Source organism: Gadus macrocephalus, chromosome 12 (genome assembly GCF_031168955.1).
Source record: "Gadus macrocephalus chromosome 12, ASM3116895v1".
In the NCBI taxonomy this organism is placed as follows: domain Eukaryota; kingdom Metazoa; phylum Chordata; class Actinopteri; order Gadiformes; family Gadidae; genus Gadus; species Gadus macrocephalus.
The window spans coordinates 6,111,064-6,127,982 of record NC_082393.1 but is presented as its reverse complement, the minus strand read 5'-3'; the positions used below and the strand labels follow the sequence as shown (position 1 = coordinate 6,127,982).

Genomic DNA, 16,919 nt, shown 5'->3' with positions numbered 1-16,919 from the left:
GCTACCCTTACAAAAGCTTTTCAGGGTTTTTTACGCCATACGGCTTTCTCCTCTCCCTCTCCCGTCCAGCATGAAGCATTCCCACCCTGGGGAATTCACCTGAGCTGGGAGTCAATGGATGCTGAATTTCAAAGAGTTCTCGGGAGCGAAAGAGACCCAAATCGATAAATACACAGCCGCCGCAGCCCAGAGAATACAAAACCCAGTGTCGTAATTAATCCCTTTTCATCGAGATAATGTGTTTCTGTGACAGGGTTCCCCCTGACCTCTGTTGTCATGGAGACCTTCGGGCGATAGTTACAATCAAACGCTCAGACTTTGCATTTAAACGTCTTATACCAGCCTTCCGTCGAAAATTGCCTCACCGCGTCGCCATCAGCGCCCCCGACCACTTGCCATTATATGTGCTCCACAGGGTGCGTTGTCTGGTTAGTTAGTAACGTCATTTGTAAGGCAAAGCGGGGAGTCAAGCCTTCCGTTAGCAATCCACTATTGAAGTCCGGCCAGGTCAGTATCAAAGCAGAGCGGTCAGAGCGGGTCCGGCCCCAGACGCCACTCACCCTTCTCTGTTGATAACCATCTTCCTGTCGAGGAAACCACCTGTCGACCGTTTAATTCTGATATCCCTTGTTGGCGTTGAGACCAAACTAACCCTGATTACATGCAGAACTCTCGCCCAATCGGCATGACATGTCGGTGTGTTATCCGACATGTTTCGGCAGGAAACTCAATGGATGGCTTGTTCTTTAATCATGCTGCATAGACTCTGACATTCATCTCCTCTCGCTACACGCCACCATCGATATCTATTTCGGCTATTTCACACGCCATTAACCGCACTTCCATGGACTCACTCTACTACAAAATAAAAACTGTGTTCAATGTAGAAAGTTTCAGATCTGTAGAACGCCATCAATACTTGTTTACCTACTTATTATTGCTAGGTCTTCCATATAACTTGACCTACTAGCCTCTATTTAAACGCTTTTGGAATTTTTGGTATTTATATTGTTTGCGGTTGGCAGTACATCAACTTGTCGTCTGGCAGGCGACAATCATCCAAGATTTTTCTACGGTCTTGTCTGCAATCCAAACAATAGAATAAAAGTAAGTTGACAGACGTCTATATATCGCCTGCCATTCCATCAACCCTCCTGCAAGAGTGTTCAGCCCAAATGGATGAAGGCGGCTGTCCGATTCATCCCCACAGGGCTGTTGTTTTTGTAGAGGGGGAAATGATGCAGCGAGACTTCTTTACATGGTGATTAAGCGATTTATTTTTTTTCCCTGCTGCATATTAGCATCTCAGTGAGATGTTTTGATAACGCTATTACCCAGAGTGCCATTATGTGGAAGGCATGCTGACTACTTCATTAGGTCGTAGAGATTCATCTGTACACCTCGCGCTGCTGCCACGGCTGGGTTTCGTTTGTTGTTGGCAGGTTTTTTTTGAGTACCTGTGACACAATTGACCTGCGATACAAATACGAACAAAGGTCTTCTTTTTTTTCATTCACACACAAAGCATCGGAGCAGAAAACAGTATAATAAATATATATTACATATTAGGGGTGTACGGTATAAACGGTGCTGAAGGTATACCGGTGTGAATTTGCGCTACGGTATGGATTTTGACGTTACCTCGGGACCGGTGTGACCGGTAGACAATGTTGTGTGTAACGCGTAACAAAGTAAGTAATGCGTTAATACAGTTCCCTAACTACTTTTTCATGCAAAAGTAAAGTTACGAGCAACTACTGAAAATATGGTAACGAAACATAGTTCCTTTTTCAATTCGGCACCACGTTACTTTTCCCAGGGACAGATTGAGTATGCAATCACTCCTGCGTGCTTGCGCAATAGTCCCTTCACGAGCTCTCATTCCACAACGTACGAGACAGACGCTGGTAGCGTGAAGCCGTCTCTGCAATCAGACATTGTTTCCGCAGGCATTTTGAAAGCCAGTCCTTACAACAAAATGCCAGTGGTGGAACGAGATGACAAACGTTGTCACTGTTTACCTGTCTAAGGACATGGTTCCCTTTCAAAATGTCGATAGAAAGGGCTTTAAAGAGATGGTCAAAACACTCGATCCCAGGTACGCGTTACCTGCCCGCACACACTTCAGCCAAATTGAGATGCCAAAACTATACGGCAAGGTCCGCAAGCAAGTGGAGAAACAAATCCTTACTATTAAACATTAGTGTTTTTCAGAGATGGAAGTAACTTGAGAAAAGATTTAAAAAAAAAAAAATTAGGTTTTGCTGCCTTTCCAGTATTTTACCCCTTCAGAGGCATTTATATCGAAATCAGAAGATAAAATGAACATACCGTGATATAATACCGTTACCGTCTATTCCTCAAATCATACCGTGATATACATTTGAGTCCATACCGTACAGCCCTATTACATATATAATATATATAAACAGAACAATATTATTATTATTATTATTTGTATTATTATTATTAGGTGCTGGCAACCAGAGCTTATGATCTTGCGGGGCGTAATTATTTATTATCATTTTTTATTATTATCATTAATATTAATGAACATGATAAGGGTTTTATTAGTCCCTTATAAAACATGTGAGATTATTCATAGAGAGGACTCCAAAGCGTCTGATGTCCATGGGGATGGAAGCATGTGTTAATTCCGGCCCGCGTTACCGTCCGGTAGTCGAGCACTGGTGCACCACCAGTGATAAAACTAATGAAAGTTGTCCCAGAAGCTGCATGCCACATCGTGTAGGCCCCGCCATTAGTGTGGAGGCCGACTATCAGCGGGTTTATTGCCAGACCTTCATTCAGAAGGAAATTCATTGCTATGAATGTCATTTCTTGGGGAGCATAATATCTCGATCGCACTTTCGTTTATATTTCTGTCAATTCAACATAGACTCTTTCCGTCCCTCTTATTCTCTGTCTCTGTCTGTCTTTGTCTCTCTTTCTGACTGGTCTTTTTCTCTCCCTCACTTTCTCCCTCACTCTCTTTCTCTCTCTCCATCTCAGAGAGAGAGAGAGAGTGAGTGAATGCACCTCACCATGGCTTAGCTAAATTCCTTGATTACAAAGGGTTGCCCATGGAAGCCAATTGGAGATCAATACAGAGTAATAGGAATGGAGCGTCAAGGGGGAGCCGTCTCTCTCTTTCATCGCCGTGACGTTCCCCTCCGTGTGGTCTCTGGAGCGTCTGATGCTGAGGCTCGGGATGGATTGTGGAGGAGAAATAGTCAATTAACGGGAAGGACGACTTTTGATCCATCATCGACTTCTAAAAATATATTTCAAGATGGCGGCGACACAAAGTTATAACCACACGTTAAATTGTATGTTAACCTTTCTGAATATTCTACGTATGCTACCTCAAGCACATTAAGTCACACCTTGCATGGATGTACACGTACAGATTACTCATTTTACGATTAGTATTTTTTAAGGGATGCTTTAAAGGGGCTTGCATTCATTCAGATATATTCATACAGTCATTAGGGAGAAGGTAGGGATAAGGACTCATCTAGCTTAAGGACTCTTACCCTAACCCTGCAGGAAGACTATGGACCTCGGTCATTCAAATGCTGCCTGGTCCAATTTAATGTAAGGCAGCTAGAATCCTTGGGCTGTGTTTGGACTACAGCGAGCCACGTCCTCCCAAAACATATATATACGGGTACGTTAATTGCGGCACGGTGCCACTTAATCACATGCGTGTAGCATAATTACCACCTATTCACGTGCTAATTTACCTTCTAATTGCATTCACACTGTACAAAAATAATTAGCCTTTTGAAATGTACTTTGTCCATCGTGACGATGTTGCGGAGCCAACATGGCCCCCCCTGGCCCCTTGGACCATGGCAGCCAGTCAGCGACATCAAGACAAAGGAAGAGATAAGCAGGGGAGTGTCTCTCTATCTGTAGAGCGCAACGCCAAACAGACGATATGGTTGACTGCATTGGATGGAGTCCATGTAGAGATGGGCTTTTGTGTGTGTGTGTGTGTTTGTGTGTCTGTGCATGTGTGTGTGTGTGTGTCTGTGTCAGGTGTTTCATCACCAGACTCACCGGCAGGCGGTGCCCTGCTCTCCATCGCCACCTGGGCCCCGGGCCAACGATGCCACTTGGCCCTTTGTCTTCCCACTTCTCTTTTGTCTCTTAATTTATTTAAATGTAATTTTATTCATTGCTTTGTGTCCCAGCAGGGGTTTATGGCTGCTGTTTGTTTGGTTTGATCCTTTTGGGCAGATTGTAAGTGATGATAATGTTGTTAAATGTTATTTACAGTGTTTTAGTGTTAGCTAAAGTCAAGTTATTTTTCCTTATTATCAGAGAGATTCGCGAGCCCCATCATGACTTCTCTGCTGTCGGCTCATAATTACGTACAATTATGTACACAGAGTCAAATACAGTTTGATGCTTGACACTTTCACAAAGCGATTTACAAGTGGAGGCCACAGCCTCCAATCAATATCAGTATGGACGTTTGCGGAGGCCATGTATAAACTGAGATAAGAAAAGTTTTAGAGGAAACCAAACTTCACTACTACTCAACACGTTACTTGACATTATAAACAATAACATCAATTCTGGTCTTTTCTTAATTTCGGCGGTGACACCCTGTCTGGGATTAATAAAGTACAGTTTATCTGTTCTTCCCTAAATCGTAGACGTTTTCATGACCTTCCTGAATCATGCTCTCTCGTTTCCTCATTGATTATAATGTCTATGTCTCATTCTCATTGTCTCCGGACTACACCTTCAGCCGATCTAGTCTCTACAGGCTATCTCTCTCTGAATGACATCATTGTCACCCCAGTATCTTTCTGAATGAGAGTATCGTCACTAGATCTCTTTCTCTGTATGAGTTTAGTCACCAGATTTCTCTTAATGAGAGTATAGTCACCACATATCTTTGAATGGCATGATGTTTACCACATTATCCGTCTGAATAAGAGTTAAGTCACCAAATCTCTCAGAATTAAATTATAGTCACCAAATTGCTCTCTGAAGGAGAGCAGTCACTACAGCTCTCTATCTGAATGAGAGCAGTCACTACAGCTCTCTCTCTCTGAATGAGAAGAGTCACTACAGCTCTCTCTGAATGAGAACAGTCACTACAGCTCTCTGAATGAGAACAGTCACTACAGCTCTCTCTCTCTGAATGAGAACAGTCACTACAGCTCTCTGAATGAGAACAGTCACTACAGCTCTCTCTCTCTGAATGAGAACAGTCACTACAGCTCTCTGAATGAGAACAGTCACTACAGATCTCTCTCTCTGAATGAGAACAGTCACTACAGCTCTCTGAATGAGAACAGTCACTACAGCTCTTTCTCTGAATGAGAACAGTCACTAGAGCTCTCTCTAAATGAGAACAGTCACTACAGCTCTCTGAATGAGAACAGTCACTACAGCTCTCTCTCTCTGAAAGATAGAAATCACTACAGCTCTCTGGATGAGAACAGTCATGACAGATCTCTCTCTGAATTAGAACAGTCACTACAGCTCTCTCTCTCTGAATGAGAACAGTCACTACATATCTCTCTCTCTGAATGAGAACAGTCACTACAGATCTCTCTCTCTCTGAATGAGAACAGTCACTACAGCTCTCTGAATGAGAACAGTCACTACAGTTCTCTCTGAATGAGAACAGTCACTACAGCTCTCTGAATGAGAACAGTCACTACAGCTCTCTCTCTGAATGAGAACAGTCACTACAGCTCTCTCTGAATGAGAACAGTCACTACAGCTCTCTGAATGAGAACAGTCACTACAGCTCTCTGAATGAGAACAGTCACTACAGCTCTCTCTCTCTGAATGAGAACAGTCACTACAGCTCTCTGAATGAGAACAGTCACTACAGCTCTCTCTCTCTGAATGAGAACAGTCACTACAGCTCTCTGAATGAGAACAGTCACTACAGCTCTCTCTCTCTGAATGAGAACAGTCACTACAGCTCTCTGAATGAGAACAGTCACTACAGCTCTCTCTCTGAATGAGAACAGTCACTACAGCTCTCTCTCTGAATGAGAACAGTTACTACAGATCTCTCTCTGAATGAGAACAGTCACTACAGCTCTCTGAATGAGAACAGTCACTACAGCTCTCTCTGAATGAGAGCAGTCACTACAGCTCTCTCTCTGAATGAGAACAGTTACTACAGCTCTCTGAATGAGAGTATAGTCCCCATAATATCTCTCTGAATGAGTAAAGTCCCCACATCTCTAAATGATCGTCACAACTTCTTTCTTTGAATGCATATAATAACCACTTTATCTCTCTGAATGAGAGTGTAAACTCATTACAGTAGCTCTCTGAATGAGGGTTTATACTCATCGCAGTATCTCCCTGAGAGTTTAGTCACCAGAATATTTCTCTGAATGGGAGTTTAGTCAACGCAACACTCTATGAACGAGACACTACAGTAGCTCTCTGAATGAAATAATAGTCACTGCAGTATTTTTCTAAAACCAGACACACTGATAAACTCCACACATAGGGCCCTATCTTGCAGTAATTGACTTTCTACACTGACGAACGTGTCTTTTTCCCTTCACCGCGTCGCGTCGGTAAATTAAGGAATGATCTTGGGCCCCAAGGGGTGGTTCGGCAGAAGGAGGAGGCGTGTTCTGGCGCAAACGTTCCCTGGTGCTATTTTGCAGTTTCAGAAAACAATTCAGCCACAAACCAGGTTTAAAGTCAGTGGCGCATTGTTCAAATGCTATTTTAAGGGCGCATGCATAATGTTGCTTGTGCACCTCGCGCATGCACTTTGCTTCTCTCATCTACCTAGCCACACATTCTTGGTAATTTATTTGGGAGAGAACAGCTAATACATCGGTAATAAGTTGTACTTTTATTCAATGCATCTACACAGACGTGTACAAGCCCATAACTTTTAGGATTGATGAGTATTTGATCGTGAGAAAACATGAAATGTTGAGTGAGTGTTTAAATTAATGAATGAATGCGGGCGTGCCTGTGTGTATGTGTAAAATAATTAATGAATGCGCGCGCGCGTGTGTGCGTCCATCTGTTTAAACACACGCAAACTAAACACGTAACGAATAATACAGTCCATGGCAATGTATATTAATGGGGGGACACATGCATATTAGGAACACAAGTCGATAACGATAATTCATACAATACTGGTAAGAAACGATGTTTGTTAGTATATCGCGTAGATCATTAAATAGAACCACAGTTATGCATATCTTATGTGTGTTAAAGGTGCCATGGCATGAAAATCTCACTTTATGAGGTTTTTTAACATAAGTATGAGTTCCCCTAGCCTGCCTATGGTCCCCAAGTGGCTAAAACTTGCGTTCGGTGTAAAACGAGAACTAGGTGTTCTGCTTGCCTTTGAAAAAAACGGAGGCTCAAGCGCGCTGATTTGGAATGTGGTTCTTATGTCGTCACACTGCAGTAAGCTCCTCCCCTTACTCTGCCTGGCCCGCCCAGAGACTTGGCCCGCCAATGAGACACGACCGTGCGAGCGCCACATGTGTGTGTGTGTGTGTGAATACACACTGTAACGCAAGTGTTTCTTGTCGGTTCTTTGACGTCTCTTGTAAGACTGTAGTGGGGGTTATCTCAGCCATGGTTGAGAAGGAATTGGGGGAAAGGAACTTTGGCTTTGTCTCCCTGAAGTACATGAACTGCAACATGCCGCCGGTTGCCGCGAGGCACCACCGCCGCGAAGCACCACCGCCCGGCAGCGGGCAGCCGGCAGCGGGCAGCCGGCAGCCGGCAGCGGGCAGCCGGCAGCGGGCAGCCGGCAGCAGCAGTGCGCGGTTCAGTCTACTTCAGATTGATGTGAAAGTGGAAGAACCAGAGATGTCGCAGAACCCGACAAAGTCGTTTGTGATTCATAATATCGTCTGGAGGCGCACACAGCTTTTGGCCGTGATAATATGTATTATATGATATAGATATCTATGTATTATATGATATTATTTAGATATAGAGCTCCAGGACTGTAACGCAAGTGTTGTACACCTTGTTATTTGGATAACCGTTCTGCTTTTGGTGTTATGGCGCATAACACGTCGGACTCTCGTCTCTGGTATTTCTACAACGAGACTCGTAGTGGGGGTTATCTGAGCCATGGTTGAGAATGAATTGGGGGAAAGGAACTTTGGCTTTGACTCCCTAAAGAACATGAACCACGACATGGAGGAGAAAGGGATTGTTGGCCGCGAATGTCTCCCGCTTGAGCCCCGCTTCCCGCTGCCGAGGGACCACCGCCTCGGCGCTGCAAGAGGCGGAGTTGCCTAAGCGCTGCCCGGCAACAATCCCTTTCTCCTCCTTGTCGCAGTTCAGTCTACTTCACATTGATGTGGACGTGGAAGAACCAGGAACGTCGGAGAACCCAACGCGGTCGTTTGAGATTCATAATATTGGCTCACACAGCTTTTGGCCGTGATAATATATATTATATGATATAGATATCTATGTAGGCTATATGATATTATTTAGATATAGAGCTCCACGACTCCCGTGTGTTCTAGAATATTTACAGAACACGGCTAAAGGCTGTGTGCGCCTCGCCATTGCGATACATCCACTGTAAACAGAGGGCATGGTACCGTGGCTGCAAGCTGCTCAGGGCCACACCCCTACCCTCCTCCTTGACCCGCCTCGCTCCTCCTCATTTGCATTAGCTACAGACACCAAAACAGCGCAGTTGGGGGAAGCTCAATGTGCGACTGGCTCGGAGTGGCTGTAACTCTGCACCACGGCTGAATTTCGGGAACGTCTTTCAATACTGTGTTAGTGGCCCACTAATACCTATATTAAAGCATCCATAAAATAGCATGTCATGGCACCTTTAAGTTTCTTTGCTGAAATTTATTTGAGGACTCAGTATTTCTGAAGTTGTGGAAGAAAAAGCTATCCCATGTGTGAATATGCCATATTATTTGGCCATAAACTGAGCCATTTGAAGTTTGAAATTCATGTGGTCATGCATCTGTCTCATCATCGGAGACTGCAAGCGCGCTGTCAAAATATGAAATCTTCAGATTCAAATGCGCTCATGGCTCTTAAAGGGGATGGGAGATAGCACTCTCATTGGTTTATTGCACGTTACGCCCAGAGTTACGCAAGAGTTACGCCCAGACTCTTGCGCCGGGCGCAAGAGTCATTTATCTGCCGGTAAAATAGCAACATCGCCATAGAACCGGCCACAAAGCTACTTGCGTTTGGCGCTTCGCACTTGCGTTTCAGACCGTTAAAATAAGGCCCTTAGTATCTGTGTTCTTAAGGTTTAATGACTTTCTTTTTCTCTCTCTCCCTCTTGCAGGTTTCTGTTACTTTATTTCCTCTGGATATCTTTTAGGATACATCCACCCTAAGCTCTCCTCCTCCTCTCTGATCTCTTTCCCCTCCCTTGTTTTTCTCCCTCTAACTCTGTTTCTTTCTCCCTCTTTCTGCCTCCTCCTCTCTCTCCTCCTTTCTCTGTATCTCCTATAATTTGTCTCCATCTCTCTTTCTACTCCTTACTCTCCTCACATACTCTCTCCCTCTCCTCTCCCTCTCCTCCTCTCCGTCATACAGTGGGCTTAAGCCCCGCTCGGACTCCCAGGTATCCTGTGAGCTGGGACTAGACACCCACACACCCACACACGCACGCACACCCTCCCTCCCGTGGCCCTATGCAGATTATCCCTGAGGCGGAGTGATAATACTTGGAGTGTTCCTGTTATATCTTTTAATGCCAGTCTGATAACTGCACTGCTTTACACCCATTTTTCAAATTGAAACCAATGGGGAACGTCTAAAGTCACACTTAAAGGACATCAACACAAGGAGTGCAAATGAAAAAAATAAAAGTTCAGTTCTTCGTGTATCAGCTAGAATCTCCAGAAAGGAGATAGTGTTTGTGTTTGTGTGTGTGTGTGTGTGTGTGTGTGTGTGTGGGGAGGGTGTGTGTGTGTGGTTGGTGCAGATAGTTCATCTTCGTAGGGCTACCTTCAACTTACCATGTCGATGGAGGACACGGGGCCAATGCTGTTCACAAAGATGTCCACACCGATGACGGTCGGCTTTACTGCAACAAGAACACAAAAAGATTTGAAGAATCTGAGCGGGTATTTTTACGAAAGTGTGTCCGTGAGTGTGTGTGTGTGTGTGTGTGTGTGTGTGTGTGTGTGTGTGTGTGTGTGTGTGTGTGTGTGTGTGTGTGTGTGTGTGTGTGTGTGTGTGTGTGTGTGTGTGTGTGTGTGTGTGTGTGTGTGAGTCCAATAGAGACAAAGTAAAGGGGTTCAATAATAAGAGGGAGGCCTCGGGTTTGAGCCCGGGCCTTGGGGAGAGTGGTTCTAATGAATGGAGCTCACCTTAATGTCCCCCATCATCTGCAACCATCTCTCTGCTAAGACAACTTAATTACTTCCATTCATCACAGCTTCTAAAAGTGCTCTTTTCAACACTGGAGAGATATAGAATATATATATACAGTATATACACCGTTTATTCTATATACAAGTGAATTCATCTGTGGCTTGATGATCGGGGATTCAACATTGAATTGCTTTAATATCGCAGCAAAAAAGGAGAGCATCACTTTCATCTGAGCAATGAAAGTGAAACTGATTGAATGAACAGACCTTAATGGTGATGGCTGATTCCAAATCAATTGAAATTATACAATTGCCGATATACATGAATTTCACATCAAATCGAAGACTTTACAAATTCATGTTCAAAAGCCAGATTTTTAAATATAATCTAGTGGCTGTTGACTCTTAGAAGTGCGTCATTGGTTATTTAAATTCTCAAGTTTACAGATGTGTCAATGAGGTCATCTTAATATATTGAGCGATGAAATGTTATCAGATTGCACAATCGATTTCATACTTCATCATGAAAAAGATGATTAACATCGTATTTTCAAATTCAATCAAAATGTCAATTATTATGGTGCCTTGGTTTTATAGTCGTGTCTTGCGTCTTTGCGATTGATACAGAATATGTGGAAGCAGATCTTTTCTAATCGTTCTCATTGTGCCTTCAAGAATCGAGCAGCTTCAGCTTCAAATAAAGCAAAGTACCTCTAACACCCACCTGATATCTTGTGATAGTCTGGCACCATTTGTAAACACAAAAAATTGCAACACATACTTTTTTTCTGCTTCAATTTAACACTGAGACAGGTCGTAATCAAGGAACCTGCTGACTCTGCAGACGTTCTAAAATACATTTCGGCTCCCCATGCTTCTATAACCTACAAGTCTTTAAGGTCTTAAACTTTTGAGGCAGAAACTACAGAAAATAATGTTATTTTCCCTGGTGAATGCGCCAATTGGTAATAGACATGGTTTCATCACTAACGTCCTCCTCTAGGGCCATGTCCACACTCCGCCTGATAGATGTCTGACCACATCTCCCCTCTTTGTTTTGGCTGGTTAAGCCTGTGCTTTTTCACCACCGAAAGCTGTAAACGGTCTCCCAAATGGATACAGCTGAACCACCAGCCCTGTGCCTAATCGTCACGGGATTCAGACCTTTCCTGCTGGCTAAATTGAGAGAAGGTGTGTGAATTGGTATTCTCTGTGTGGACTGCGACTGGCGACAACACTAATATGGCAACAACTTTTGCATGAAAACGGAATTCTTACATTCATTAAACAGAGCCACTGGACCACACACAACATGCCTCCCTCCAAGTTCCTCAGTGAGACCCGGTAGACAGATCGCAGACCTGCATCGATTCCCCCGCCATCAGGGACCCATCTGAAAGATGACGTACTCCCCTGGGAAGACTGGGATCCTGGCCTCTGTTCCTGCCTCTCCTGTCCTCTTCCCCCACCGTTACCCCTGTCTGACTGCAGAGCTTTCACCGCGACTGCTGGATGGATGTGTTAATTAATTCAGCCTCAACAGCCCCAATGACGGGCCTAATGACCATCAAAACCCCATGAACATCCATTATGAGCCTGGGGGAGAAAGAGAGGCAGCCAAACCACTGATGGCCTGTGTATATAATGAGATGGTCCAATTTCTTAGCCGATTAGATTACGTAAGGGACACATGTCAGATGTCACAAACAAACACATTTAAGAAAGGACAGATGGGAGACATTTATTAGAAAGCGTTATATATAGAGAGCGGAGAATTTTGACTGGCTATTCTCTAAGCACAAACAATTTGTCAAACAATGAATATTCCTGACAACACATCCGCTCAATTTTGGTTGTGTTCCAGTTTGTGCGAAATTACAGTGAGAAGGGGATTTGTCCGGGCAGTAACGACGGACCGGCGCGGTGGAAAATACGAGCTCGTATTCCTGTCCCGTCCTGTAATTACAACCCCGGGCTCAGGTTGGATGTCCGTCGCAAAGGCAGGGAAGCATAATGGTCCGGGGTGTCCAGCAGCGACTGTAATTCAAAGCTACAGGCCTCTGAGATGGGGACCTGTCCCTCCCCTCTAAACCAACACCACCACCGCCCTCCTCAGAATTATCCTCCTCTTCCTCCCTCCAACTACCACCACCTCCTCCTCTTCACCCCCAACACCAACTACCTCCTCAGACTCCTCCTCCTCTTCGTCCCAACCAACACCACCTCCTCCTTTTCCTCAAGACCACCAACACCTCCTCCTCCCCCCAACACCAACCACCTCCTCCTCCCAACCAACACCACCACCTCCTCCTCAAGATGACCGCCTCCTCCTCCTCCGAACACCAACCACTATCTCCTCCTCCTCGCCCCTTGCCTTCATTACAACCCAGACCCTGTTAGGAGACTGATATCATTTTAATTGATTTTGTGCTGATGGTTTTAAGATGGAGATTTGTCAGCTGTGCTGTGCTCGGGCTAAGCACTCTCGTATGGGGTCATTACAGGGCTCAGCCAGGACCCATCTTCTCCTGCTTAACCAGGGGCAGCTGCACTGCTCCTCACTACTCCTACAAAGATGCACAAATCGGTTTTTCACAGCTATTGATCACCCTATGGGTTTCACTTTGGAAGAACTTCCGGCCCCACTCCATCACTGTTGTTTTGGATTGAAAAAGGGGTGGTTCGATGAAGGGGTGAATGGATGAAGCTTTAAGAGCTCTGAGGTCTCTGCTTCAGCAGCAGATCCGAGGGGCTGGAGGGAGCAGGTCGACTGACAGCTGGATGGTCGTATTCTTGAGGACTGGAGAACCCTTGATCAAGGAGATTCACAAGAGATTCTCCAACTGATATCGGTGTGACGTGTGTGCCGGCGTAGACCAGATGCATAAATGTGATGCATGAATATGAGGTGTAAATGTGAAGTGCAGGGGGAAGCACAGTTTAGTGGTAAGGGTGTTCCGACTCCCAACCAAAAGGTTCTGGGTTCACGACTGTCCATGGTCTACTTTTAGGCATCATTGAGCCCCCCCTTGCCCCTACCTGCCCCTTAATTACCTACTTAACAACTAAATGTCGTCAATTGTTTAGTACTATTAGTGGGGAAACTAACTAAGAAAAGTAAGGAAGGGAAGGCTGAGAGACTTTGGACAGTCTGAGATGAGTCCTCTTTGTTACAGTCCTTTGAAAAGGAACACCTGAGGCGATTGGCTCTGTTGCCCAAGGTTCGCTCCGCAGTCTGCATGTGACCATGGCGCCGAGCAGAGATGTGGAGCTGGGAACTGTGAGGTGGCCGTTAGGAACGCAAACCAGAAGTTAATTAACTCTTGGCAATTTGAGTTATTAATAATCCCTCAGGGTTTAGATGCACCTAGATAGTTTTCTCCTGTAATATAATAGTTTTAATTTGTCTGCCGGGGAAAGTGACAATGAATGCATATTAAATCAAATCAAAGGTATCTGCAACCAGGAAATAAAGTTGTTGCTGATTTCTCCCAGGGACGTTTGGGGCTCTGGATACTAATGACGTCATCCCCTGTGAAGGCATTGATGATAACATCCACTGTAGACGCATTTTAAATCAACCACTGTAGACATTAAATAATCCACTGTAGAGAAGATTATGGCATCCTCCACTGCAGATAAGATTATGACTATCCCACTGCAGCAAGGCTTGAAGTCATCCCCTGTGGAGGCATTTATGACAGCCAATGCCACTGTCACTGTATTCCCTTTAAGGCCACCAGACCCTTAAAGGGAATAAGTGAATGAAAAAAGTTATCTTCCGCGACTCTCGGTTGCATTGCCTATGGGCTGATTCATAGTTTATTTTAACCTGGTTGGTTTTGCAAAAATAAAAGGGAGGAAGTGATGTCTAAGTGCAGAAAATGGCAAAAATATCTGTTCTTTCGACCCTTAATTTGTGCAACATTTATTAATGATTTAACTAACATTTGTTGATAATTCGTTATTGTCTCAACCCCCGGAACTCCAACTCCAGTGCTCTGAATGCACAAGCTTGAGCAGGCTGCAGTTCACTTCCTGGACTTGGGTACCTTTTTGTGTCTCAGGACAATGTTTTATCATGTGAAATAAATAAAGTGTATAAAGATAGCCATTATTAGGTTACATCTATTCATTGTTTTCTTTTGGTAAAGTAGAGAGGAGAGAATTATAAAGAGTTTTTCTACATTAAATTAAATATTATTAATTAAAAATTATCTAGATTTTAGACTGTGATATACAAACAGACGTGCACTGCATATAAATTCAGTTTAATGTGCGAAGCAAATTGAAACGTCAAGTTTCAAAAGATTATCACCATGCGATAAAGGTTCTAAATTCCTATTAATACTCTTGTTGTTTGAGAACTCAGGACCTGCCTCAGGTTTTGTGACAGCTTTAGTAACAGGCCTACAGCTCTATGGCATCAACTTATTAGTCCATTGAAAACCACCATGTGCACTTGTTAGAGGGAGAGTCTTTTGTTGGTTTGACAATACCTTTATCAGCAAACGAACATCACCCTTCATCAACCTTCCGGGTTTCAGGTCTGAACATTCCTGCGACCCAAACTCTTTTTCTTCATCTGCTTCAACACACATTGTTGTAACCCCATCACATAAACCTTTTTTTTACCAATGTTCCAGTATGCACATCGTGCAACACTAGGCAATTAATAGCAGTTTGCCCGTGGCTACGACCTTCTGCAACTTTTAAATTAAATATGTTAACATAAAAAATGCACTATAATAAGCCAGCAGTGCCCAAGACCCCAAATATGCATATTGAGAGACCCGTGGGATCGGGACACATAGGTTAGATACACTGCTGTAGATGCCCTAAATATACCGACCTCAGCGGCAACCCATAGTGTATGAACAGGGAAGTTCTTGTGTATTATTTATCAGGCTGAGTGTATAATTTATAAATAATAATATAATATGCAGATCAGCATTTAAACCTGATGCACCTGGAGAAATACGGTTGATTTAAGATGCAAGCCAAACTAACCCTGACAGTATCATGTATTAGGGAACAGAGCACCGGCGCAGTGAAGCAGAGATGCACCACTAGCAGAAGTGTTCTGGAAACAAATAAAACTAGGTTTGAGGGAACAATATCAGATACTTTACATATATCAGCCTTTGTTGAACTTGGCCCTTGAATAACAAAATATCAGCATCAAATCTTTCATACAGCGTCTATTTCTGTCTGTTCATAAGGGTGTTGAAGGGACACGTGGACGAGGAGTGCTGGTTGTTAATGCAGACGTCTGGTTAGTTCCGGTTCACGGGCCGCACTGACCCAACCTAGTTGTCTCTAACATTGTTCTTTAAACTATTACTTACAAACCTAAACCTATGATCTTATGGAGTAAGTAATCAAGGTAAAAAATAACTTTTACTTGTGTACAGGACCAAAAAAGGTAAATGTACTGCATATATTGTTGATGACAGCCAATTCCTAAATTATCCTAAACCTTTTCTTAACAAAAACAAAGTTCAAAGGACTGGAGATCGGCTTCAGCAGGGAAAACTGTTAGCGGTGCAGTCCTACTTTATGAATAATGCAGCGTTTTGTTGAGCAGAAAATAGGCCACTTCTGCCTTCTGGAGTCCCTATATTTCAGAGTTGTTCTCATATAGATCTCTTCTATATTTTAGAGTCCTTGTATACTCTCGAGGCCCTCCGTTGTAGAGCCCCTATGTTCTGGTCCTTCTATATTCTAGAATCATCTATTCTAGAGTCCTTCTGTATTATATAGTACTTCTATTCTGAATTCCCCAAATTCTAGAGTCCCTATATTCTAGTCCTTTTATTCTAGAGTACTTTTGCTCTAGAGTCTCTAGTGTCCCTATATTCTATGATCATTATACCCTAGGGTCCTAATATGATACTCCTTATATTCTTAACCTTTGTACCTGTGAGGAGGGACAGCAAAAAGACCCCGAAGTGATACGGGGAACTGCTGACAGAACGGAACCGCGAAAGGCTCTGCGGAGTGCCGTCAGACCCCGGATGGACCGTGTGATGGATGGTCATTTCACTTGACTTTGAGATGCTAAATGACGTGCAGGGGTATGGGGACGTTCTTTTACACCAGGCCATTCTAATCAGTAGCTGACTGAAAGCTTCCAATAGTCAGAGGCATGGAGAGGAGGGAGACAAATGGAGAGGGGCGAGAGAAGGTGGAGATAGAGATGCAGAGAAGAGAAAGCAGTCTGAGAGTCAGACAGTAGAGAGAGAGAGAGAGAGAGAGAGAGAGGAAAATAGTAAGTGAGCGAGAGACACAGGGAATGAAGGGAAAATAATATCGAGACAAGAAATATAAGTTGGTGAAGAGAGTAGAGTAGCGTAGAGAGGGAGAGACGGGGGGAGGCAGTGGGGCCAGAGCTGTGTTCTGGAGAGAAAACATCTTATCCTGACTCAACAGAGAAGAAGGCGTGAAGAGGGTTTATCCCTCAATACAAACACAGCCCCACTACAACAGGACCACTGGACATCGGCATCTGAGCCAAACCCCCAGCTCACTGATCCGTGTTTGCTTGTAAGCTCACCGCCGTCGTTGTATCCTTCA

At 44.0% G+C, this 16,919-nt stretch overlaps 1 protein-coding gene across 2 annotated transcripts in view; it reads right to left on the bottom strand.

Annotated features, from left to right (window-relative positions):
- LOC132468927 (gamma-aminobutyric acid receptor subunit gamma-3) overlaps positions 1-16,919 on the bottom strand; it is a 72,694-nt gene that overhangs the window by 41,294 nt on the left and 14,481 nt on the right. For both annotated transcript variants that reach the window (XM_060066760.1, XM_060066761.1), the window contains exon 3: positions 9,987-10,054. In XM_060066760.1, the coding sequence (XP_059922743.1) occupies positions 9,987-10,054 (68 nt within the window). The remainder of the gene's footprint in view (positions 1-9,986; positions 10,055-16,919) is intronic.